The 26,312-nt window shown below is 42.7% G+C and overlaps 1 protein-coding gene across 4 annotated transcripts in view; it reads left to right on the forward strand.

Moving 5' to 3' along the window:
• Window positions 1-521: 521 nt before the first annotated feature.
• The window catches only part of Snx6 (sorting nexin 6), a 40,359-nt gene continuing 14,568 nt past the window's right edge, over window positions 522-26,312 (forward strand). The window contains exons 1-8 of one of the 4 annotated variants that reach the window (XM_034514108.3): window positions 522-612; window positions 758-805; window positions 12,850-12,954; window positions 13,513-13,623; window positions 16,356-16,477; window positions 19,235-19,358; window positions 22,798-22,893; window positions 25,620-25,725. In XM_034514108.3, the coding sequence (XP_034369999.1) occupies window positions 607-612; window positions 758-805; window positions 12,850-12,954; window positions 13,513-13,623; window positions 16,356-16,477; window positions 19,235-19,358; window positions 22,798-22,893; window positions 25,620-25,725 (718 nt within the window). In that variant the 5' untranslated portion in view covers window positions 522-606. Of the gene's footprint in view, window positions 613-757; window positions 806-10,861; window positions 11,086-12,849; window positions 12,955-13,512; window positions 13,624-16,355; window positions 16,478-19,234; window positions 19,359-22,797; window positions 22,894-25,619; window positions 25,726-26,312 lie in introns of those variants that run through there. The other 3 variants (XM_076941867.1, XM_034514114.2, XM_076941868.1) reach the window with 3 other exon arrangements.

Genomic DNA, 26,312 nt, shown 5'->3' on the forward strand with positions numbered 1-26,312 from the left:
GGATACTGGTTTGGTGCTATTCAGCTGGACCTTTAGATCAGGTCTGGGGATTGTTTCTTAGTATAAAGCCAAGGAGTACTCTTGTAATGAGAACAGCTCTGTTTTTATAGTGTTCAGTCATTAGCACTCCAAACTGAGGTAGTTATTACTTCCCCAGCAGTAAAAGCTTGATTACAGCCCCTGTCTGCTTTCTGTGCGAAGGCGCTTGGTTTCTGAAACTTCCACAGGCAATATGGTATTAATGGTGATTAATCATCACGTAACTCAATACAAAGACAAGAATTTTTACTGTGACTTCCAAGGAGTGCTTGTACGGTTTTTTAGGGGCCCTCGGGGCAAGGGAACTGGACCGTTCTCCCGGTGGCCCTGGGGCCTTCCCAAGCCTGAGCTCCCCAGGAGTGAGCAGCTACTATTGCCCTAGGCTGGCCTCTGGACTCCTACCTGGCGAAGGATCCGGCGTCCTTTCCCCTTCAGGGACAGCTCCCCCTCCTGGAGCGGGCAGGGGGCGGGGCTGGCGCTCGGCTCCGCCCTCGGCCCCACCCGCGCGGCCCGCTCGGTTCGTGGCCTTGCTTGTGCGTCTGCGCGAGCCCTGGACTCGAAGCAGCCATGATGGTGGGTGTTCACGGCGGCGCCGAACTCGGGGCGCGCGGTGGGGGCGGCGGGCGCGGGGACGGCGCGGGCTGGGCGCTAATGTCTCTCTTTGTGTCTCCCCCTTCCCTTACTCCCCTTCGGTGTGCTGGGCCCGCCGACCCCGCAGGAAGGCTTGGATGACGGCCCCGACTTCCTCTCGGAGGAAGACCGCGGAGTAAGTTGTCTTCTGTCGCCTAGGACCCTCGTCCCTCCCCCGCCGTGGCCTGAGGAGGGGTCCCAGGCTGCGCTGCCGCCCGGCGTCGCCCTTCCGACCTCCGCGGCGCGCGCCCCGCCCTTCTGCAGCCCTTCTTCCCTGGGGTCGGGCGCTTCTCGGTTCCGCTGGTCCCGTGGCCGCTTTCTCGCCTTGGACGGGCGATCCAACCCTGTGCTGAGCTTGCTTTTCCCAGGCCCCGCTGCAGGTGGGGTGGCGAAGGTGGTGGCCGGGTTAGGACGCCCCCATCCTTGGCTCTCTGGGCCAGGAAACCCATTTTCAGACCTTCCCGGTGGTACCGTAAGAATCATCTTTCTGTGGCTTTCTGGAACCTCGTTTCTCCTTTCTCTGCTGAATGGTATGGATTTGGTCTAAATTTACTCTTTTGTAATGATTTTTTTTTTTTTTTTTTTTTTTTGCAATCAGCAAATCTCAGTTGTGCCCTAAAAGATTTTGCAAAGAACTGATAGCCTTCAGAATGTTTACTTTTTCTAGTATATCCCTCAGCCCCCATCCTTTTCAGGGTTCCCTCGGTATTGTTTGCCATCTAGCTCTATTAAGGTATGACTTACAAAATAATAATTTATATAAAGCTGTACAGCGTGATATTTTGAGGCGTGTAAAGGTTGTGAAATAATTACCATTGTCAAATTAATTAGCATAGACCTCACTCAGGACCTCCCACAGGTACCTTCATTTTCTTTTTGAGAACACTTACTTGGGCTACTCTCAACAGAGTTTCAAGTATACATTATTATTAATCACTCCACTGTACATTAAGTATCCAGAACTTGAAACTGAAAGTTTGTATCCTTTGACCACTCCCTCCCCTTTCCCCCCTTCCTGTCCCTTGTTTAAAGGTCTCATTTCTTCCTCTCACTTAATCCCCCCAGCGCTCCATTTGTCTTAGTGAAGGGTAGCAATGCATGTAGTACCTTGTACAGGTGCAGGATTGAAAAATACTGCTACTGATGTATGACTGTCGCTAAGCAAAGTTTTATGGTCACCATTTTACCGTTTAACTGCTCAAACTTTTATTTGTTTTGTTTTTTGTTTTGAGACAAGATTTCTTGTACGAGGCATTTTTCCTGCCTCCCAAATATGCATGCCACCCAGCCTAGTTGTCCTTTGTTTTCTATTTTGCTTTTACTTATCCATGTTAAATCATGTGAGGCATGTAGGTATTAGTGGGTTTGGGATAGATGATAAACATTGTAGGATATTGTTGTTGGTAAGAGATTAATTCTTTGTCTGTGTGGTGGGTAGGTGCAACTGTGTGCAAGTGCCTGTAGAGGCCAGACGATGTCACATCCCAGAGGCTGGCATTACAGGTGGTTGAGAGCTGTCTGTGTGGATGCTGGGAACTGAATTCAGGTCTGTAAGAGCAGTGTGCTCTAACTACTGAAGTCATCTCACCAGCCCCTGAAGCAGAGTTTTTAAAAGTTAGTATCACAGAAGGGCAGATCTACTGCTGATCCGTTTCCTTCCTCCAAATAGTCCCCTTTCTGCTTTCCTGTCATACATGTAGTCCATTGCAGAGAACAGCCCTGAAGAGTCAGCTCTCTCCTTCCACTTATGCATGCGTTCTGGGGTTGAACTCAGGTTGTTAGCGAACACTTTACTGAGCCATTTTGCAGGCCAAGGTTGGGGTTTAATAAAGATATTTAATACAGGCTTAAGCATGAGGGTTAGGAAAGAGCCATTCTCTCAGAAAGACAGACACACCCAAGAGCATGGGATGTAAGTTTCTTTAAGGTGTCTTTAAAAGACTTGTGGTGTGGATACAGACTTGAGAGTAGCAGCCAGATGCTTTTGTAACTCCCTCAATTAACATAGCAGCATCATATGATTTCTGGTTTCTAAAACTTAATTTCTAGTTAACTACAAAACAATGTTTATATGTATTAATTACAAAACTCTGTGTGTGTGTGTGTGTGTGTGTGTGTGTGTGTGATTTTTGGATAATACAGAATTAGAATTTACTAACTGTATTTTGGGGTTTGTTTCATTTGATGTTTTGAGACAGGGCCTTGCTTTGAGGCTGTGACTGGCCAGGAACTCATAGCTATATTTGCTTGCCTCTGCCTCCTCAGTACTAAAGTTAAAGGCATGAGCCACTGCCTGGCATATTTTGGATTTCAAGGGAAAAAGAATGGATTTGAAAATCAGTGGTGAGTGTAAGACCATGGCCTCGATCCTAGATCCTGGAAATAAAATAGGAGAAACTAGCAGTTAATTGATGAAATGAGATTAGTTTTAGTTCAGTTAAACTGATCTAAAAGCATGTAGTCTTTGTTGTTTAGACAAAATGTCTTTTGTAGTCTATCATAAAAAGCAGATGGGAATTGTTCAAGTGTTCATTTTGTTGTTTGTTTGTTTAGTTTTGGTTTTTCTTTTTTGTTTTTTTTTTTTTTTTTTTTTTTAGAGACAGGGTTTTTCTGTGTAGCCCTGGCGGTCCTGGAACTCACTCTGTAGATCAGGCTGGCCTCAAACTCAGAGATCCACCTGTCTCTGCCTCCTCATCTCTGCTGGGACTAAAGGTGTGCATCACCACAGCCCTGCTAAAGTGTCAATTTTTTTAAAATATTTTTTACATTAATGATATGAAAAGTAGAGTGTTTTCTAATGCATATCTTGTGTTGGTGGCTTTTTGCCTTTGTAAAATTTGTGTACAGAACTGAAAGTACTTCAGTGATATGTCTGAGAACTTTTCATATGTCACAAAATTAGAGGGGGGGGGAAGCAAAGGACATTGCTGCCTGGGAGTTATTTTGGAATGTTGTGAATGAAAAAAATATTTATTTTTAGTAGAGCAAATGTCAGTTTATTAAGGAAAAGTGAGAAGGACTCCAGAGAGTGGAAGAGGTTCCAAGAGGGCCTACTCTAATTGGGAAACAAATACACAAACGCGGCACAGGCTGGCGTGTGGTCCAGTGGTACATTGCCCAGCACAGCTCTGCGACTGGGTTTGAACACCTCTCCCCTAAGTGGAAAAAGGCATCATGCGTTAGAAACTGTGTAGTACAAGTGTGGTTCCACCAAGACTGAAGGCCTGAGTTCAGTCCTGGGATGCAGATGATGGAGAGAAAACCAGGTCTCGAAAGTTGCCCAGCTACTGATCTCCACATGCATTTTTTTTTTTTTTTTTTTTTTTTTTTTTTTTTGGCATGCCTCGTCCCTCACTTGGAAAAAAAAAGTAAAATTAAAAAAAAAAAAAAAAAAAGAAAGAAAGAAAAGAAAAGAAGAAAGCCTGAATCTCTAAAAAGAAATGTTTTAGGCTATTAGGGTGTGTGCACCGTCCAGTCTGTGGAACTGTGAGTCAGCGGTTATGACTGGACGTTATGTTAAGCACTGTGCAGACTGTTCGGTGAATTATCTGAAGCCTAGGTTTCCTCTCCTTTTACATTTATTTGTGTAGAGTGAGTGTGTGGTGGATGGCGGTGCCACAAGGAGTGTGAGTATAGGAACAATCACAGGTCCCCTAAAAGAGCAGCAGGCATGCAGCCAACCCTCCAGCCCATGTACAGAGGGACAGTGGGTCCTGAGTCTTGAACTCAGGTCAGTAGGCCTGTACAGCACACAGTTCACTTACTGAGCTTTCTCTTGTTGGCTCCAAGTTTCTTGTTCACTGAAGTTTGATTACTGTTGCACATTTACTTTGCTATTTCCTCATTTTAGAGATAGAAATGTCTGGCCTATTTAAATTTGCATGTGTCATGTCTGTCCTGTTATAAGTGGATCCCCATAGTCAGATTTTTAAGGCATTGCAATTTTCATTTAGACTTCGGATCAGTAGTTCTCAACCAGTAGGTGGTGACTCCTTTGTGGGAAATCTAAGGACCCTTTCACAGGGGTCACCTAAGACTATCAGAAAACAGATATTTACATTACAATCCCTAACTGGAGCAAAGTTACAGTTATGAAGTAGCAACAAAAATAACTTTGGTTGGAGGTTACCGCAGCATGAACAACTGTATAAAGGGTGGCAGCATTAGGAAGGTTGGGAAGCACTGCTTTAGGGCATTTTGTCAGACTATAGAAAAGGGACTCCCCCCTCCCCCTTCACATTGTGTTTGTTTATTTTGTTTGGGGGATGTACATGTGAGGTCAAAGGACCACCAGCGTTTATTGGTTCTTTCCTACTATGTGGCAACTCATGTTCTCAGACTCCTTCACCCACTGAGCCATTGTAACAGCCTTTCTCCCCGCCCCCACCCCCCTTTCCTTTGTTTTGTTCTCAGATAGGGCTCCCTATGTAGCCCCCAACCATGGTTTTCCTGCCTCCCCCTCCCAAGTACTGGGACTGCCTGTGTGCACCATCACATCCAGCTTTTGAAAAGGAGTCTGAGAGAAAGTATAAAGTGAGTGTTTGATCTTGGTTGCAGAAAAAGACATTAAAGATTCAGAAATAACACAGGCATGTAGAATAATGAGTAGGTAAAAGTAAAGCCAGTATTTTAAAGGGAATCTTTTAAAACAGATGTAGGGTTTCATCAGGGTATTTTTATCAGGACAGGCTCTGAGGACAAAAAGAAAATGTTTTATGGCGGCTAAAATGAAGGCTTAAAATAGTATATTTGGTGATATACCAGTAATCCATGTTCTCGAGAGAACTGAGGCAGAAGGATGGCCCGGCTAAGCATGTGAGACCCTATTTTGGTGTGCTCTTCTACCCCCCAAAAGTTAAACAAAACAAAACAAACCCTCACAGCATCGTAGCTATAGGCTAAGCCTTGTTTTCTTCAGGAGCCACACACAGAAATGAAGGACAGTAGCATCATTTAATAAAAAAAAAATAGACTGGGTGTACTATGTTTTGATGTGCAGTGCATGTCAGAGCAATGGCCTAATTCTCTTAGCATGTGCTTTCAGTTCTAAATGGTATGCTGTTTAAAAACAGCTGTAGTGGGTGGGGTGGCTGCATCTTGTGGACTCCCTGTCCTAGTGGTGTCATACTCCAGCTGTGCAAAGAAAGTTCAGTCATACACGGAACCTCAGATCAGAACAGTCCTCAGGAGGCCAGCTTAATTTCACCTTGGAAATATTTGCTGTATCTTTTAAAAATTTGTAAAACTTTTATTTATTGTTAATTGGAAGTGTGGAGGTCAAAGGACAACTTAATGAGGTTGGTTCTTTCCACCTTACATAGGTTCTGGGGGTTGGTCATCAGGCTGTCACTGTTGAGTGGTGTTCTGGTTTGCTTTCTGTTGTGATACAACACTGATCAGAGCCATCCTGGGAAGGAAAGGCTTTACTTGGCATACAGGTTATATAATCCATCAGTGAGGGAAGCCAGGGCAGGAGCTCAAGGCAGGAACTGAAGCAGAGCTGTGGAGGAATGCTGCTTGCGGGCCTGTTCAGCTGCTTCACTTCACCACCGAGCTCACCTAAGAAGGGTGGCACTCCTTACAGTGGGCTAGTCTGGTAAAGTCGGAGCTCACCTGAGTAGGGGGGCACTCCTTACAGTGGGCTAGTCTGGTAAAGTTTCTCAGTTATGTTTGCTCTTTTCCAGTGACTCCTAATCTGTCTCGACAAAAACCAGCACAAGTGGCAAGTGCCTTCGTCCATTGGCATCTCATTGCCCTCCTTGCCTCTCTCCTGCAGCCGTGGTTTCTCTGGGTTGAAGCAGAGCTGCTGCTGCTCTTCTGTCCTTCTGATGTCCATTCTCCCTCATTGTTTCATAATTAAAGTCATTAAATCACTTCCCCAAAGGACTTCCCTGTACCCCATTTCTTTTGGAGTAAAGTTCAGACATCTTAATGCTCCTACTTATCGCTGTCCACGACCCTTTGTGGCTTGCCCGTCCACACCTCTCCCACCCCACACAAGCTCTGCTTTTGTCTACCTGGTGTATGCAGTTCAGTGCTGTAAGGGGCTCCTCACACATTTTCTTTGACTGGAAATTCTTTTGAAACCTGGAACAAATACTTGCATTACTTGTGTGCCTGTACAGTATTTACACACATACACAGATCCAGAAAGCTTGAAGCACCGGTTGTGCTCATGTATAGCTAGTAGAGCTGTAGCCAGACACTACTGAGCTCTAGTGTCTGGACTCCTAACCATGAATTTAGCTCCCCAGCCCCCCTTTAAATAAAAATAACTTTGTTTTTGAAACAGGGTCTCACTCACCAGGCTGCCTCTAACTCAAGAGATCTGCTTTCCTCTGTCTTTGGAGTGCTGGGATTAAAGGCAGGTTCACCATGGTCATCTTAGTTTTATTTAGTTTTTGTTGTATAGCCCAGACTATCCTCAGACGCACAGCAATTCTCCTGAGGGCCGGGATTCGTTTTACTTGGAATACAAAACATTGGGTTCTCTTCTGGTATGGTGCAAAAACTTATGAAGTGGCAGCTTGCTTGTGTGTTCTAGAGATGACAAGGACCCATGGCAGGACCTCGGTGAGCCAGAGTCATAGTGGATTAGAGATGATATCAGATGAGATGTTAGAATGCCCAGTGGGTTGCTCTAGTGATTTTGGCTTTTTGAAGTGAAAACCTTTTGAATTCAGGAATAACATCTAGTGTAATGAGATTGTAGCAGTGAGTCTATAAGGAACAGGTTGCTGAAGGGCAAAACAGAAACAAGAAACCAACAGGAGAGTACAAAATTGTTATTTTTCTCCCTCCTCAGCCATCTCTACACATTTGTTAATGCTAATGCTTTTCTAGCAAAAGAAACTGATTTTTTTAGTATTTATCTCGTGTCAGCACACATGTGTATGGCAACTTGTTAAGGTCAACTCTCCTTCCAGTATGTGGGTTCCAGGTATCAGACTCAGGTCATCAGGCTTCACAGCAAACTCACCTGCCTACCGAGCCGTCTCACCACCTTGAAAATGTCTTTGTGTCTAAGTAGTTATAAATGAAGAATTAACCACCCAGCAGCTGGTCAGCCTTCTTTTTTCTTTTTGTGTTCTGGTGCTTAGAACCTGGGTCTTGTACAGCTTAGGTTGGCTTCAGCTTCCTATATAGATGAGGCTGATTTTGAACTTTTGATCCAAGGGATTCCACCTCCCAAGTGCACTACCACACCCAACTTAGGGTCTTTAAGTGATTATCATCATTTGTAATTTTTTTTTAAGTGTGTGTGTGTGTGTGTGTGTTTATAAGCACCTGCAGTGCAGGCAGACACCCTTAGAAGCCAGAAGAAGGTGTTGGATTCTCTGGAGCTGGAAGAATCATCAGTAGTTGTGAGCCATCATGTGGGTGCTATAAATCAAATTTCTGTCCTCTATTCTCTGGAAAAATAGCAAGCATTCTTAAAATGGCTGAGCCATCTCTCCAGCCCAAGATCTTTAAATTTTTATTTTATTTATTTGTATTTTTTTTGTTGTTTTTTTGTTTTGAGACAAAGCTTGCTGTGTAGACCAGGCTGGCCTCAAATTCCCAGACATCTGCCAGGAGCTGCCTCCAGCCCTGGAATTAAAGGTATGCACCACTTCCCTGGCCTTTTAAGTTATTTTTAATGATACTGTACTTGTTATTGTTTAACGTTTATGTCCTTGTCTGTCTTATGAGGAACAACACAAATGTTTGTTTAACCTGCTCTGTCTCTGAAGGACGAAGTTTATTGGACCAAATAAGGATTAAGCCAGTTGAAGTCGTTAGAAATTTCCTCAAACTGAACTCACTAGTTGCAGAAATTTGATTAAATGTTGGTGATCATAGGATGTTTATATTAAGTCTTTTCCTTATTAAAAACATCTATAAAGTTACTGGCTTTTCCTCACAGAATGGAAAACAGAGTCTACCTGAGAAATCTGTATAATTTATGTGATTGGCATTAAATTACAATGTTTTATGATGTCTAAGTAAAGGTGATTGAAATTTTTTTTCTGTGTAGTACAAAGAAGTATAGTTAACTGAAAGATCTATTTCAAGTATGTTAAAATATAAAAATATTCACAGAAGACCCAGCAGTGGTGATACACACCTTTAATCTGAAAGCAGGGGCAGGCAGATCTCTGAGAACAAGGACAGTCTTTGGTCTATAAAGAGAGTTCAGGACAGCCAGGGCTACACAGAGAAACTGTTTCCAAAAAAAAAAAAAATCACTGAAATAATATAGCAAGTTAACTTTCAGTGGAATTTGTACTGATGTGATACAGTACCACCTGAGATAAGAAAGCAGAGAAGAGAGATTTCATTTTAAAGATTGGCTTCTCCATTGTATGTCTTGGTTATTATAATTAGGTCTTGAAAAAAGTCTTATGTATGTATAGTGTGAAATGCAACTTACTGTCAAATAATATAATCCTTTATTCTACTTTTTTTTTTTTAAGACAGGGTTTCTCTGGACTAGGCTGGCCTTGAACTCAGAGATCTGCCTTCTGCTTTCTGAGTGCTAGGATTAAAGGCATGATTCTCTACTACCTGTTTGGTGTGTACTTCTAAAATGAACTCTAGAGCTAGATTTTGTTTTTGGAACAGGGTGGTGAAGTCAGCTTTTAAAAGAGTGAAAAAGACATAGTAGATTGAATTAATAACTCTTAGGTATCATGGAAAGTGTCTAATATGCTTTAATAAGGTGTACAAAAGAGAAGTAGTAAAGTTAAAAAGCTGAGAGCTAGGTCTCAGGGCTGGAGAGATGGCTTAGCAGTTAAGCGCACTGGCTGCTTTTCTAGAGGACTCAAGTTCAATTCCCAGCACCCACACCGTAGCTCACACCAGTTCTAAAAGATCTGGCACCTCTACACAGACATATGTGTAAGTAAAATACCAATGCACATAAAAATAATAAATCTTTAAAAAAAAAGGCTGAAGAAGAGATAGTTTACTAGGTAAAGTGTTTGCCGTACAGGCACGAGGATCTTAGTTCAGACCTCCAGAATCAGCTGAAGAAGAAAGGTGGGCATGGCAGTATATACTTAAGGTTCCAGTACTGGGAACATGAGTACAGGCAGGTCCTGGAGGTGGGTAACCAACCAAACAGTCAGCTTCAGGTTTGATGAGAGACCATCTCAAAAGATAGGATTGTCTGGGCATGGTGTCATATTCCTTTAATCCTAGTACTTGAGAGGGACAGGCTAGCTGATCTGTGTGTGTTTGAAAGTTCTAGTATGGCCAAGGCTACACAGTTGATACCTTATCTCAAAAAAGTGTGTGCGTGCCTGTGTGTGTGTGTATGTATGTGTTACAGCGTGACAGAAGGTGACACCCGACACACAGACACTTGGCCTTTAGCAGCACATAGCACATGCACCTCCCCACGTGTTCATAGCCGAACACAAGAACTAAAGCCAGAAAAGTGAAGTTTGTTAAAGGGATGGGAAAGAGCTCTCTGAAAGGGAAGGGAGTCTTCAGGCATCTCAGTTTGGAATTTTGTAACCTGATTGTTAAGTCTTGCATATTATATGTAAATCTTTATCTAAAAATTATCAAGAAAACCAGCAGTTCTTAACCTGTAGGTTTTAACCCCTCTGGGGGTCAGACAGCCCTTTTGTAGGGATTGCCTAAGACAATTGGAAAACAGAGAGTTGCATTATGATTCATAACCCCAGGAAAATTAAAGTTCTGAAGTAGCAACGGAAATAATGTTATGGTTGAGGGTGACCACAACGTGAGGATCTATATTAAAGGGCAGCAGCATTAGGAAGGCTGAGGACCCTGGACTGAAGAAAAGTTCATTATGTCACACAGGGATATTTATAAAGATAGAAGAATCAAAAAGACAAATGTCTTTTGGGGCATGCTGGTGGGTGCCTATAATTCCACTGAACCTGTAAATCCCAGCCCTCACGAACCCTTGAATTCAAGGTCAACCAGGGCTGTAAAGTGAAACCTTATCTCAGATAACAAACAAGGAAAAGGCAAGTGTCGTGCCATTGATAAATGGGGAGGGCATTACATTTAGTATAGAAAGATGAGGAAGTTGAAGAAAACTTTTGATTATCTGGAGTAATCTTCGCCTTCTGAGACAGGGTCCTGGCATACAGCTCAGGCTGGCCCATTGCTTACTATGTAACCTAAGCTAGCCGAACTTTCGATCCTGATGTACCTCCTGTCTGTGGGATTGCAGAGTGCACCACACACCTGCTGGGGACCAAGTGGATTCTTACCAGTTGTGTTTAGGCAATGCTAATGTGGGCGATGAAAACAGAACAGAAGGGAAATGTGAGCTGGGGGTGTAGCTCTGCCATAGAGCCCATGCTTACCAAGAGCAGGGATCGACCGTGACACCCTACGCCACCATGCCCCACCCACCCTCAGCTTATGCATGCCTGCACAAAGGACAAAATAAAGGTAAAGTTATTCCCAAAAATATACGATTAATGTACTGGTTTGCTTTGGGTGTTGCAACAAAGCACCTCAAATGGGCTAAAACAACAGCAGTTTTCATAATTCTAGAGGACAGCTGTTAGAAATCAGCCTGCCTGCCTGAGAGCCAGTGTCTTCTCTCCAAAGCCCTGTAAGGGCTTATTCTTTTTCTTTCAACTTAGAAGTAGCTGCCAGCAGTCTTGTGGGGGCAGCATTGCTCTGAGCAGTACAGTCATGTTGCCTTCTCTCAGTCGGATTAGTTCTGACTCAATTATTAATTTATTAATAATTTATAATATTATTATTAATTATTAATTAGTTCAGGATCTCAAAACCATATAGCCCTGGCTGGCTTTGGCTTGAAATTTGATCAGTAGATCAGGCTGCCTCTAACTGACAGAGCTCCACCTGTTTCTTCCTCCAGAGTGTAAGGACCACCATGTGTTGAGGACCACCCTGCCCCACGCTTGGCACCAAAATGTCCCGGACTGCTCTGCTGCTCCGGTCCTTGGGTCAGGGTCTAGAAAGATAGAGGGGGGTGGGGGGGGAGAAGGAGAAGAGACTTGAAGAATGGAGACAAAACAGGGTGTGTAGTCAAGTCTCCTTTACTGTCTCTCATTGACTCCTCCTATTACAAGGAAATCCTGGGTATTTATAAGCACAAGCAGGGAACACAGCTGAAGACACTTTACCACGTGCTCCATGCAGCTGGGGTCACTAAACAGCAAAAACAATATATGTGGGATAAACTAGATGTTTATCAGAGTGTGCTCAGCTGTTGTAGGCTGTTGAAAACCAAGTCTCTTATCAGGGTATATGGCTCAAGATGGCTGCAAAGATGATCTAGCCGCTTTCTGCTAAAAGTCCATGCAAAGTTGTTTGTCCTTAAAGACTTAAAGTACAGAGTACAGGCTGGAGAGATGGCTCAGTGTTTAAGAGCACCGACTGCCCTTCCAGAGATTCTGAGTTCAATTCCGAGCAATCTCATGGTGGCTCACAACCATCTGTAATGGGATCTAATGCCCCCTTCTGGTGTGTCTAAAGACAGTGACAGTGTACTCATACATAAAATAAATAAAATAAAAATAAATAAGAGTTAAGGTGCACCAGGATGATCTCTGGAAAAAACTCTTAAGTGAATCACATCTCCAAAATCCTTTTGGCCACATAAGGCCCATTTACAGACTGGGGATTTGGACACAGATACCTTTCAGGAGCCATTAGCCAGCCTGCCACAGTAATTATTTTAAAAGTGGCTTGAACATGAGTTCAAAACAAAAAGGGAAAAGAGTCCCAACATTTTTGGTGGTGGAGATTAAGATGGGGTCTAGCTGGTCTTGTATTCACCATTCTGCCTCAGCCTCTTGTGTGCTATGACCACAGGAGAGTGCAGGCCTGGTCTCTGCTCTATTTTTGTGTTGTCTTGTTGGTAGAAGAATGAAATTGCTTAAAAATACACAGAACCAGGTTTGGTAATATATACCTTTCATTTCAGCCCTCAGGAGGCAGAAGGAGGAGGATCACAAGTTTGAGGCGAACCTGTCTGTCTTTTAAAAAAGAAACTTTAAAAAAAAAAGACTGAAAAGATGACTGCTTGGTTAAGACCACATAGCTGCCAGTAATGCAGTTCAAAGAGGGTCCTGCACCCTCTTGTGACCCTCTTGGACTCCTTCATGCACATGGTGCACATATTTACACGCAGATAAGATAGAAAGATTTCTCCTTATGTTGTTATTTTCTCTTTTTTAGCTTAAAGCAATAAATGTAGATCTCCAAAGTGATGCAGCTCTGCAGGTGGACATCTCAGACGCTCTCAGTGAAAGGGACAAAGTCAAATTCACTGTCCACACAAAGGTAAAGTGGGGCTTTGTGTTCTCTGTTACTTTAGAAAGGCTGTTACTTGTGTAATGTGTTGATTGGAACTTAAGTTTTAAATATCTTGGAAAGAGGCATAGGTCAATTAAGACCTATGTGCTCTTTTAACAAACAAGATTAGGGAAGGTACTTTTTATTTGTTAAGTGGTTTTTTGAAATAGTATGTCTGGGAACTGCCTATGTAAACCAGTCTGCTGGAGAAGTTACTTATTTAATGACTTTAGGAATCATCACAGAACCTAGACATAAATTATATTTCTGTTTTTGTGTGTGTGTGCGTGTGCGTGTACGTGTCTAACCCAGTAGCTTTGGCTGTCTAGGAGCTCACTGTGTAGACTGGGCTCACCTCAACTCCTAGGTCTGCCTGCCTCTGCCTCTGCCTCTGGACTGCTGGGATTAAAGTGAGTACCTCTGCACCCAGCTAAAGAGTACATTTTAAGGGATGATAGCAGTACAGTATATAAGTGCCTATTAACTTGTTTTTCAAAGATCAGAGGATAATTTTATTTTTATTCAAAAAAATTGCTGTCTTTACAGAGTTCATTGCCAAATTTTAAGCAAAATGAATTTTCAGTCGTTCGACAACATGAGGAATTTATCTGGCTTCATGATTCCTTTGTTGAAAATGAAGACTATGCAGGTTACATCGTAAGTATTGGGGGCAGGGGGAGTCCTTTATTTATTTATTTTTTTAATGTGCATGTATCTAGGTGTTGTGTGTGCAGGTACCCACAGAGGCCAGAAGAGATACCCTAGAATTTGAGTTATAGTAAGTTGTAAGCTGCCAGACATGGGTGCTAGGAACCAAATTCAGGTCCTATAGAATAGTTCCAAACTGCTGACCCATCTCTCCAGCTCTTAAGTTTATTTTTAATGATGGATATGTGCATCTGTGTGCTATGTGTGGGTGTGTGCATGCCAGTGCAGGTGCCTGTGACAGAGACATCTGATATCCCTAGAGCTGGACTTACAGGTGGTTGTGAGCCACCTGACAGAATCAGGAACTGATCTTGGGTCCTCTGCAAGACACTGATGTTTACTGCTAAGCGTCTCTCCAAGCTGAGTTTTCATTTTCTTTTCTTTCTTTCTTTTTTTTTTTTTTTTTTTTTTTTGGTTTTTTTTGAGACAGGGTTTCTCTGTGTGTCTCTGGCTGTCTTGGAACTCACTTTGTAGACCAGGCTGGCCTCAAACTCAGAAATCCACCTGCCTCTGCCTCCCAAGTGCTGGGATTAAAGGTGTGAGCCACCACTGCGGCTGAGTTTTCATTCTGGCCTCTGTGGGCACTATGCACACGTATGGTGCGCAGACAGAGTCAGAGGCAAAACATGAATGCCTCTTGAATGTTTTTTAATTAAAAAAATTCAATGTATATTTATCTATTTATTTGGGTTTTTTTTTAATTGAAAATAGCTTTTCTTCATGCAATATATTCTAATCATGGTTTCCCTTCCTTCATCAACCCCATGTTCTCCCCAACTCCCCACCCATCCATCCCCATATTCTTCCATCTCCACACCTTCCTGTTTAGAAAACAGGCAAATAAAACAAATATGGAGGGGCATGAGAAGCTCACGCACACACACACACACACACACACACACACACACACGTGCACACAAACGCACACAGATTTATGGAGGGGCATGAGAAGCTCACACACACACGTGCACACACACACGCACACACACACACAGATTTATGGAGGGGCATGAGAAGCTCACACACACACACACACACAAACGCACACACACACACAGATTTATGGAGGGGCATGAGATGCTCGTGCACACACACACACACACACACACACACACGTGCACACAAACGCACACACAGATTTATGGAGGGGCATGAGAAGCTCGCGCACACACAAACGCGCACACACAGATTTATGGAGGGGCATGAGAAGCTCGCGCACACACACACACACGTGCACACACAAACGCACACAGATTTATGGAGGGGCATGAGAAGCTCACACAAACGCACACACACACACACAGATTGGAAACTAGGATATATATAAGTGAAAGACTGGAAGGGTTAAAAATGCCCAGACAAAACATTATGATTTTAAAAAAAATCTATAAAAAATACTGTCGAGTTCATTGGTGTTGGCCGTTTGCTGCTGCAGTGGAGCCTGCCCTTAAGTGCGATTTTTATACCCAGTGAGACTCTATTGGAGAAAACTAATTTTCCTTTAAGAGAGATTGTCATGGAGATAGCTTTTTGCTTAGGGATGGGAGCTCATGTCTACTTCCTCCTCTCTTTGCTGGGGTCCTGTCTGGCTTATAGGCCTGTGCAGGCCTTGTACATACTGCCAGTCTGGAAGTTCCTGTGTGCATCAGTCCTGATGTGTCTAGAAGGAGTGAAGGCCTTGCTTCCTCGGTGACTTCTTCAAAGCCTGAGGGGGCAGGTTTGGTGGAGGCATCCATTTAGACTGGGTGTCCTGAGGTCTCTGACTCTATGTGGCCCAGTCGCGGCTCTCTGTATTTGCTGCCATCAGCTTCTCTGAGGATGGCTGAGCAAGACACTGATCTGCTTCTCAGGGACGACCACTGTCTTTGAGGCAAAATCTTATGCAGCCAAGGCTGCCCTTTGGTTTGCTGTATAAAAGAGCACCAGCTTCTCAAGTGCTATGATCAAAGGTGTATGCCTGCCCCCGTGACCACCTACCCCAAACCATCTCTCCACCCTTTGAGGACTGCCCTAAAACAGACAGACAGACAGACAAAGTATGATGGGGGCTGGCCACTTGGAGGGGGTGAGGCAAAAGAGTTTGGTTTTTCAAGATTGGATTTTACTCTATGTAGCTCACTCTGTAAGCCAGCCAAGCTGGCCTCGAACTCAGAGAGATCAGCCTCTTCCTCCCGAGGGCTGGGATTGAAGATGGGTACCACCGCCACCACCACAGCTCTTGATTTCTAGAACTGAGACGTTTTCTCATCTGAATTTTGGCATCTCTGGTGTTCAGTTCATATTCTACACTTTGGCGTTATCAATACAGTGTTGTATTTTGTTTGAGTCAGGTTTTCACTTGTAATTAAGGTGTACTCAGAAATATTAGGTTGGCCTCAAATTTGCAGCCATCCTACTCAGTCTCCTGAGTGCTGAAGCCATCATCCTCAGATACCGTGGCACAGTACTGAAAGAAATGGAATGGGGCTGGGGAGATGCTTATCAGGTAGTGTCTGCCACCAAGCCCTGAAGACCTGAGTCTGCCCCCGGGGCTCACAGGGTAGAAGAGGAGAACCCGGTCCTGCAAGTTGTTCTCTGATCAGTACACATTCTGGGATTATTGTGTGCATGCACTCACACACAAATAAACGTTTAAAAAAATAAACTCGTTCCTTAAAGTTAGTTATTTGGTTTTGCTATAGATCCCACCAGCACCACCAAGGCCTGATTTTGATGCTTCACGGGAAAAACTGCAGAAGCTTGGAGAAGGGGAAGGGTCGATGACAAAGGAAGAGTTCACAAAGATGAAACAGGAACTGGAAGCGTATGTGATTTTTTTTGTTTTTTTTTTTTTTTTGTTGTTACTTTTGTTACTCTCTGATACACATTTCACCATAGTGACTGAAAAGGCCAGGGTAAGTCATAACAGTCTGTTAGTGACCATGATCAGGGCCTCTTCAAGGAAGTGTACCGTTATTTCCATTATCAGATTTTATTTATTTATTTCATAAAGGTGTATTTATTTATTTTATGTGTGAGTACACTATTGCTCTCTTCAGACACACCAGAAGAGGGCATCAGATCCCATTACAAATGACTGAGCCACTATGTGGTTGCTGGGAATTGAACTCAGGACCTCTGGAAGAGCAGTCATTGCTCTTAACCACTGAGCCATCTCTCCAGCCCCCACTATCAGACTTTAAATTATTTAAATAGACTCTGAAAAATTGAGGATCTAAAACCTCACTGAAGTAGTAGGAAGGCAGTAGGACTTTAACAGTGTGTATTTTCTACAAGTTATTTATAGAGCCTCAGTCATACTAGCCTAGTCTGTTTTCTCGGCACGTGTCTGCTCTACAGCTTCCATTTCTTGTAGAAAGTGTGCTGAGCAACTCTTTACATGTTTTCTTTTATGGCCTGGTCTACAGAGTGAGTTCCAGGACAACCAAGGCTACACAGAGAAACCCTGTCTCAAAAAAACAAAAAATAAAAGATAAATAATAAAATAAAACAGGCATGGTGGGGCATGCTCTGAACCTAGTACTTGGGAACTAGAAGCAGGTAGGTGTATGTCAGATCAAGAACAGCCCAGTCTACACAGCGAATTCTAGGCTACATAGTGACTTCTTGTCTCAGAATAACAAATCAGTCAACCAAATGAAAAGAGCCTAGTCTTAGTAGCACAAGCCAGCTAGGTCTGCTGCCAAAAGCCTTTAATCCAAGCACTGTGGAAGCAGAGACTTCTGTGAGTTTGAGGCCAGTCCTCTCTACAGACTGAGTTCCAGGTCAGCCAGATCTGTTACAAAGAAAGACACAGTCTTGAAAAGCAAACAAAATAGGGGGAAATAAAAAGCAGTACAGACCTCTAATCCCAGTACTTGGGTGGTAAATGCAGGAGGATCAGGAGTTCAAGGCCAGCCTCATCTTTAGTGATTTTAAAGCCAACCTAGACCCACATAAGACCCCATCTCAAAACAACAACAATATCAAAATGTGTAAAGTGCTTGTATATTACATTTCCTTTCCTCTGCCAACTCTAGGTGACCTAAAGAAGACAGCTAGGACCACACTAATGAGAATAGTTAGACAAGTGTTTTTTTCTCATTAATTTCTTTTAGGGGTCTGGAGAGATGGCTCAGAGGCTAGAGTGCTTGCAGCTCTTGCAGAGGACCAGAGCATATCAGATGGCTTACAACTGTAACTCCAGCTTTGGGGTATCTGACAGCCTCTTCTGGCCTCCCTGGCAGTTGAACACGTGTGCACAAACACAAGCAGACAAAATTATTATTTTTATATACACTCAGAATGTATTAAGTCCTTGAAATTTTGATAATTTTTTGCTTTTAACATATTTGACAAAAATAGTTTCATTCTCTTGAATTTTGTAGTTTTGGGAAGCATGGAAATTTACTTTAGTTTTTATGATGGTAGGCATTGCCATCATGTGTGATCTTACTTCCCAGAGCATCCATCTGGCTGTCTGCAGCAGAGGTATTTGCCAGCCACCTTTCCAGATCTTAAGTGATGATCGGTGAACACAATATGGCCATCTCTACCTTTGTGCACTTTCTTTAAGTTTGCTTTCAAGCATCTCATCACAGTGCTACTAAACTCCTTTTCAGGATGCTGACTGAGTTACTGTGAAGCAATAAATGGACAAAGTAGATCATTGTTCAAATGGAAAGTGACACATCAGTTCTGGGTACAGCAGTAGTCTAATAAGACTAGAAACCAGCGGAAGAAACACATGGCTATTGAAGCTCTGGCTTCCCCGTGGCCCTGACCATGGTTCTTCTGTGGTCCGGGTAGGGGTTGGAGGGCAGAACATTTTGCCCTACTGCCACCTGCATCCTCTGGACCCTTCCTTTTGTCTTCACTGAATGACCACCCTCCCAAAGGTCAAACTTCTCCCAACACTGAGCCTGCTGTGGTGCAGGTTTATAAAACTTAAGCTTCTTGCATGAAGTTGAAGCAAGAATATCAGGCTTTTTTCTTGAGTGGTTCTCACCACCACCACTACACATAGACGTGAGAACACGCGCACGCATGCACATATGTACACATAACACACACACATTACATAACAGAACTGTTGTGTGCTGCTCTGTGGTTGCTTGAATTCATTGATAATATAAATTAAACACATTTCTTCAATATAATGTCATAAATAGTTGCTCTGTGGTGTATGTGTGTGAAAATAATATTAACACTGAAAAATGATTAATGAGATTTGGGATTTTTTGCATATGTATATTCAGGCTGTAATTACATAAAAATTGTGTTGTTAAGGTTGTATCAAGTAATTATACCTAAAAAACAAATATCCCAACCTAACATCAACTTACGTAATAGAAAAGTTTGTTAAGAGTTGAGATTTTAACATTTAGATACAGTAAATACTAAAATAGCATGAGACTTTCTCAGAAATAAATCTTATACCTTTTCTTAACAGTTCAACTAAAAGTTTTGTTGATATGAATATGTCTTTGCATTTGAGTTTTACGTTGCAAATGCTCCAGTGAGTGGAGCGCGGGGTGAATCTGTAGTTGATGCCGCTGTTGACTCTACTTCTTGTTTCTAGTGAGTACCTGGCCATCTTTAAGAAGACAGTTGCGATGCATGAGGTCTTCCTGTGTCGTGTTGCAGCACATCCTATTTTGAGAAAAGATTTAAATTTCCATGTCTTCTTGGAATATAATCAAGATGTGAGTGTCAGCGAAAGCAGTGATGGAAGTTGCTGTTATTTTCGTAAGGGTTTGGAAGATGGGGGAGGAGGCTGCCTTGGCCCAGGTGCCCAGCACCTAATGCTTTAGAGTCAGAGGGAGCAGTAAAGAGCTCCTTCCACTACGTGGGACCTGGAGGTCACACTTAAGTTGCCAGCAGGCACCTTTAACAGCAGAGCATCTTCCTGCTTTGATTTTTTTCAGGGCAGTTTAAAGCGCCACATTTTCAGTAGTAAAGTAGAGTTTCAGTAGAACTTGAGTGGATCAGTTAGATCAAGTTATAAATTGAATTTCCATAATCTAAAAGCCTAAAATCAAAAAATTTGTTTCTCTGAAACAGAAGCCACGGTATCCCAGATTGGCCTCAAACCCCGTGCAGCCCTAGATGGTATAGGATATCTGATCCTCTTTCCCCATCATGATTGCTGTGATTATAGGCATGTAGGCATGTGCTACTATGCCCAGTGTGAATGTGGTACAGGGGCTGGGCAGTGGTGGCGCACGCCTTTAATCCCAGCACTTGAGAGGCTGAGGCAGGCAGATTTCTGAGTTCAAGGCCAGGCTGGTCTACAGAGTGAATTCCAGGACAGCCAGGACTACACAGAGAAACCCTGTCTCCAAAAACAGAGAGAGAGAGAGAGAGAGAGAGAGAGAGAGAAATGTGATACAGGGGATAGAACCTAGAGCCTCTCTAAACTTAGGTACATCCCTAGCCCCAAAACTTTTTTTCCCTCTGTTTTTTAGTCTGTATTTCAGGCCAGCCTCAAACTCAGTACTGTCTCTGCTTGCTGACTTAGTACTTAAAATTACAGGCATGCACCATCAGAGCCAGACTGAAATCCAAACCTTTTATTTATTTTTTTTTAAATATTTATTTATTTAATGTATATGAGTACACTGTAGCTGTCTTCAGACACACCAGAAGAGGCATTGGGTTCTATTACAGACGATTGTAAGCTACCATGTGGTTACTGGGAATTGAACTCAGGACCTCCGGAAGAGCAGTCAGTGCTCTGGACCGCTGAGCCATCTCTCCAGCCCCTTAACCTTTTGTTTTTTAAACCATTGTCTTTTTTTTGTTTGTTTGTTTGTTTGTTTGTTTTTCGAGACAGGGTTTCTCTGTATAGCCTTGGCTGTCCTGGAACTCACTTGGTAGACCAGGCTGGCCTTGAACTCAGAAATCCGCCTGTCTCTGCCTCCCAAGTGCTGGGATTAAAGGCGTGCGCCACCACAGCCTGGCGCCTTAAGCCATTGTCATACTCAGTAAGTTTCAGGGCCTGTGAGATGTCTCAGAGAAGCCACCTGATGTGAGAGCTCTACCCCTGAGTTTCATATAACCTTTTTTCTTAACACCAAGCCCCCGCTGAGCCCTGGGCCAGATTATTTGATATTCAAGTAGTCTCAATTTTAGCTGTATCAATTAATGTAAGGCCAAATGCTTATTTTTCTGGCATAAGAAGTTTCTTTTGGGGCTGGAGAGATGGCTCAGTGGTTAAGAGCACTGCTCTTCCAGAGGTCCTGAGTTCAATTCCCAGCAACCACATGGTGGCTCATAACCATCTGTAACAGGATCTGATGGCCTCTTCTGGTATGTCTGAAGACAGCAATGGTGTACTCACATATATAAAATAAATAAAGAAATCAAAAAAAAAAAAAAAAAGTAGTTTCTTTTGGCCAGGCAATAATCTCAGCACTTGGAAGCAGAGGCAGGTGGATTTCTGTGAGTTCATGGCCAGCCTAGTCTACAGAGTGAGTTCCAGGATAGCCAGGGCTACACAGAGATGTCTTAAAAAAATAAAACAAGACAACCACAACAACTAAATAGAAACTGAGAGAAGTTTCTTTTGTAAATTCACGGGAAGGGTAAGCTAATGACGATACTCAATTTTTATGGCTGTAAGTGTATTGTTTGTTTTTAAGTAAAATATGCCAATATGAAAGTAAAATGTAATTTCAAAAGTACTTATAAGAATAAGTAACTGTGGGTTGGGGGGATGGCTCAGCAATTAAGAGCACTCACTGGCTGCTCTTCCAGACAGCCTGGGTTTAATTCCCATCACCAACATGGCAACTCAAAGCTGTCTATAACTCCAGATCTAGGGGATTACACACTCTGACATGGAAGTGCATGCAGGCAAAACACCTATGCACATGAAATAAAAATAAAGTTTTTTTTTAAAAGTAAATAATTGCAAAAGGGCTAAAGATAGATCTCAGTTGTGGGTGCTCATCTGGCATGTGATAGCCTGGGCTCTTGAGCTCCCAGCTCTCACTGGCTGGTCTAGAACTTCATACATAGGAGTTGACCAGGTTGTCTCCTGAGTGCTGGGATTAAAGGGTGTACCATCATACCTGACTCCAGCACTTTTAAAAGAATTTCTAATTACATTTATTTATTGTATGTGGGTACACTTGTGGAGGTCACAGGATGGTATGTGAGGCCTTTCCTTCCATCATGTAGATTCCAGAATTGAAGGCAGGTTGCTAGGTTCAGTAGTAAGTTCCTTTACCTACTTAGCCATCTTCCTGGTTTGGTAATGTGGGTTTGTCCTTTATTTAATACAGCTTATTACTCATGCCTTTCATTTTGACCAGTATTTGAAACAGCTTTTGGTAGCATTTGAGTTGTCAGAGAAAGTTGTACACTTTTAAGTTTTTAACAAAGCCAGTGTGGTAGACTAAGAAGAAGCAGGTGGCTCTCTTAAGGCTGGGCTGGGCTATGTAGAGAGACCCTGTTCCCCTCCCTAAAACAAAGAATGGAGACTGGATTTTAATTTTATTTTGGCCTTTTGAAACAGGGCCAGTTAGCCTCAGACTTGCAGAATCCTCCTGCTTTGTGCTCCCAGAGTTGAGACACAGGCACACATGAGCACACCTAGTGAGACATTAGACATAGTTAGCACCTTTACTGACCATCCAGTGTGCCTCCCACGGTGTTCATTTAGGGAAGTTGAGTAAAGAAAATGATTTATGTAGCACTTCTATTTGTTTGTTTTTAGACTAGGTCTTTTATGCAGCCCTAGCTATCTTGGAATGCACTCTATGGACCAGTCAGGTCTCTTAACTCAAAGCTCCTCCTACCTCTGCCTCTCAGAGTGGTGAGACTACAGGTGTGTGCCATCGTGCCTGGTTGTACTTTAGTTTTGTTTTGTTTTGTTTTTTTTTTTTTTTTTTTTTTTTTTTTTTTTTTTTTTTGAGACAAGGTTTCTATGTTGCTCTGACTGTTCTGAAACTCATTGTATAGACCAAGCTGATGGATCTCTCTCTGAGTTCAAGACTAGCTTGGTCTATATAATGAGTCTCTGGAAAAACAATCAGTGTTCTTAACCTCTGAGCCACCTCTCCAGCCCGTACTACATCTCTTATGTATAAAGGAAGTCCTGTATTAAACTTACTTACTTTTTTTAAAATTGCCTTTCAGTTGAGTGTTCGAGGAAAAAATAAAAAAGAAAAACTGGAGGATTTCTTTAAAAACATGGTAAAGTCGGCGGATGGAGTTATTGTTTCAGGAGTAAAGGTAAAATTTATACTTGGTGAGCAGCACTAGTCGGAAGAGAGACTTTGTTTTGTAGATAGAGTCTTACTGTATATCCCTGCTGGACTGGAAGTCACACAGATCCACTTGCCTGCACCTCTCAGATTCTGGGATTAAAGGTGTGTGCTCTTGTGTATTTTATGAATGCTCTGGAGGTCTGACCATGAGGCAGCTGGTTAGAGGAGAGAGAAGAGAGATAAGGGAAAATGTCTGTGTAAATGGATGTTAAATCCCGTGGACATGGGGCCTTTAGGGTGCAGGACAGACAGCTGTAGGACGGACTGCCTCTGAGCACTTGTTCTTGCTTGCAAATACTGGGCAGACCTGGTTCTGAATTTAGGTAGATATCAGCCTAGGTTTCAGTAGTGTCTTTGGATAAATAGGTGATCTTGGGAAAACTGTCTTCTTACTGAATCTGTTTCTCCATCTTCAAATGAAGTAATAACACTTTATTTATGGGATTGTGGGAAAGATAAATGAAATAAGAGAAAATATTTAATAGTCACCTACTAAATAGTACAATTTCTTTTTAAAAATGGTATGAGAATTTACTTATCTGACATCTTTTTTCTGTAAATGTTATAATATCAGCAAAAATTAAGATAAATAGTGCTTCTATTTCATTGTTTTGTTTTTGTTTGTTTGTTTTTGTTTTTTGTTTTTCGAGACAGGGTTTCTCTGTGTATCTCTGGCTGTCCTGGAACTCACTCTGTATAGACCAGGCTGGCCTTGAACTCAGAAATCCGCCTGTCTCTGCCTCCCAAGTGCTGGGATTAAAGGCGTGCGCCATGGCTTCTGTCTCATTGTTACTGCCAGCTCTTCAGTCTGCAGGAAAGCTTGTGTGTGCTATTTGACTTACACTCTGAGCTGGTGTTAACAGTTCAGGTGCTGGCTGCACTCCCACGGAGATTCAGTCTGCAGCATCTCCAATGCTGCTGTGCATTGATAGCTAACGTTCTTCTTAGCTTGTAAATATAAACCACTATTAGCTACGATTTTGGCAATCAGTGGACATTTTTGAACATGTATAATATGTTAATTTGAGGCTTGTGCTTCAGTCTTCATTATAACCCTACAAGTTAGATATGTTTATCCTCATTTTCATGGTTAAGAAAAGAGGTCTGATAGCCGGGCAGTGGTGGTACACACCTTTAATCCTAGCACTTGGAAGGCAGAGGCAGGACAGCCAGGGCTACACAGAGAAACCCTATCTCGGAAAAAAAAAAAAAAAGAAAAGAAAAAAAGAAAAGAGGTCTGTTTGAAGTGATGGTTAAGTGGCCCTTTCTTTAGAGCAGACTCTTGCTCAGATTCTGTTGCTATAAATGTTAAATTATATCAGTAACTCAAAGAACAGTTGCTAGAAAGCACTAATAGTGTTTTTTTTTTTTTAATTTAAAACATATATCTAGCCTTATTTCAAGAAGAGATTGGGGGCTGAAGAAATGATTGTTCAGTGTTAATACCACTGCTGTCTGTCTTCCAGTGGACGCAGGTTTGATTGCTAGTATCCACATGGTCTGCAGTTCAGTTTCAGTGGATCTAACGCCCTCTTTTGTCCTCTGTGAGCACTAGGCACACAGGTGGTACACAGACATTCATGCAAGCAAAAGACCAATACATGTGAAAGAAAAAGAGATAATTGTTTAAAAGAAAAAAGATTGAAAGTGGTACGTGAGTGTATCAGTGTTCACAGAGCTCATTTGGCTAGCTTTGTCCAATCAGATAGTAGGCGAGGCAGCCCCTGAGTGACCTGTAAAATGTATTGAAAGAGTTAAAAAATTTTTAAACTTCATAGATGGAGTCAAGAGTGCAGATCAGCTTGTTCTGCGCTCTGGGTCCTAGGAAACTAGCTATCCACAAGACAAAATAGATAGATAGGAATTCAGAGCTGAGAGTTCAGGTCAACGTGACCATGCACCATGGGTACCAGAAACTAAAAACTGACCATAAGATAGATTGAATAGGGTTTGAGCTGGGAGTTCAAGTTAGCATGCCTGTGCACCCTGGATACCAGGAACAGAACTGACCACAAGATAAATTGGATAGGATTTGATTCTATGAGATATTTCCTCATGACCGTTTCTTGAACCTGTCACGGAAGCTGAACACTGGACAGGTGCTTTCTATAGATACTTAATCATGATTTCCCCCTTTGTCTCCCTGGGTTGTGGTTCTTCCTTTAAGAGGTCTACCTTTTCTCTAAGTGGGGGTCATACTTCATTGCTTGCCTCTGCGTAGGACAGGCTTAAAGTGCGGCCTCAATGCGTTGAAATCAAATATACCTCATGTTAATTGCATCAAGTTCAGTGTCTTGCAGTTATTGGGGTGGCCGTGAATTCCTGTGGGCTGAGAGGGAGTTTCTCCCCTCCTGGCGGGCCTTACAGTATAATAGACCAGGAAAGATGGGTTTCTCATTTATAGATACCAGAACTGTCCCCTTCATCAAAAGCATTTGTCCACTTCTCCTGCAGGGATGTTTGTGGCAGCAGAGTGCCTGTTTCAGGGTAAACACGGACTCTCTAGCCTTCAGCTGGGAACCATAGGCTTGTCTGCTAAAGTCTCCCTGTGCTGATGCGGTCAAACCAGAGTGCTACAAGATAGTTGTGCTCCTTTCCTGGCTCTAAATGATGACAAGGTTTTATATCATAGTAGACCAAGCATGTGTAAACAGCCAGTGCTCTTTCCTCATCTTTCCTTTTCCTCTGCAGGACGTAGATGACTTCTTTGAGCATGAGCGAACATTCCTTTTAGAATATCACAACCGAGTTAAGGATGCATCTGCTAAATCTGACAGAATGACAAGATCTCACAAAAGTAAGGCTTCTGTGATAAAGCTTTTTGTTTTTAAAGATTTGCTTGTTTTGCTGTCCATAGTGATACATATCTTTAATTCCAGCACTAAGAAGGCAGTCTATTAGTTCAAGGCCAGCCTAGTCTATATAGTAAGTTGTAGGACAGCCAGGGCTCTGTAGAGAGACCCTACCCCAACTGCCCTCCCCACCCCCAAAAAATATGTGTGTTCGTGTATGCCTTGGTGTATAGATGTGCACCATGGAGGCCAGAAGAAGAACTGAAATTGTAGGTGGTTGTGAGCCACCTGATGTGAGTGCTGGAAACCAAACCCAGGCAGGTCCTCTACAAGACCAGCAGATGCTCTTAACCACTAGGTCATGTTGTCCTCCAAACTTATATTGTAACTGAAATAATTGTAAAGTCAACATGTTACTTACAATTGAAAAGTCTGAATATAGAACAGTGGCCTATAACGTTCAGGCCCCCTAAGGGTCTTCTTTGGGTCAGAATATATATATCCCAAGCTGTTCTTGAAATGACTGTGTAACCAAAATGTCCTTGAGCCCCTGATCCTCCTGCCTTTGCTTTGCCTAAACTGAGATTCTAGG

The sequence above is a fragment of the Arvicanthis niloticus genome, chromosome 11, assembly GCF_011762505.2.
Source record: "Arvicanthis niloticus isolate mArvNil1 chromosome 11, mArvNil1.pat.X, whole genome shotgun sequence".
Lineage (NCBI taxonomy): Eukaryota > Metazoa > Chordata > Mammalia > Rodentia > Muridae > Arvicanthis > Arvicanthis niloticus.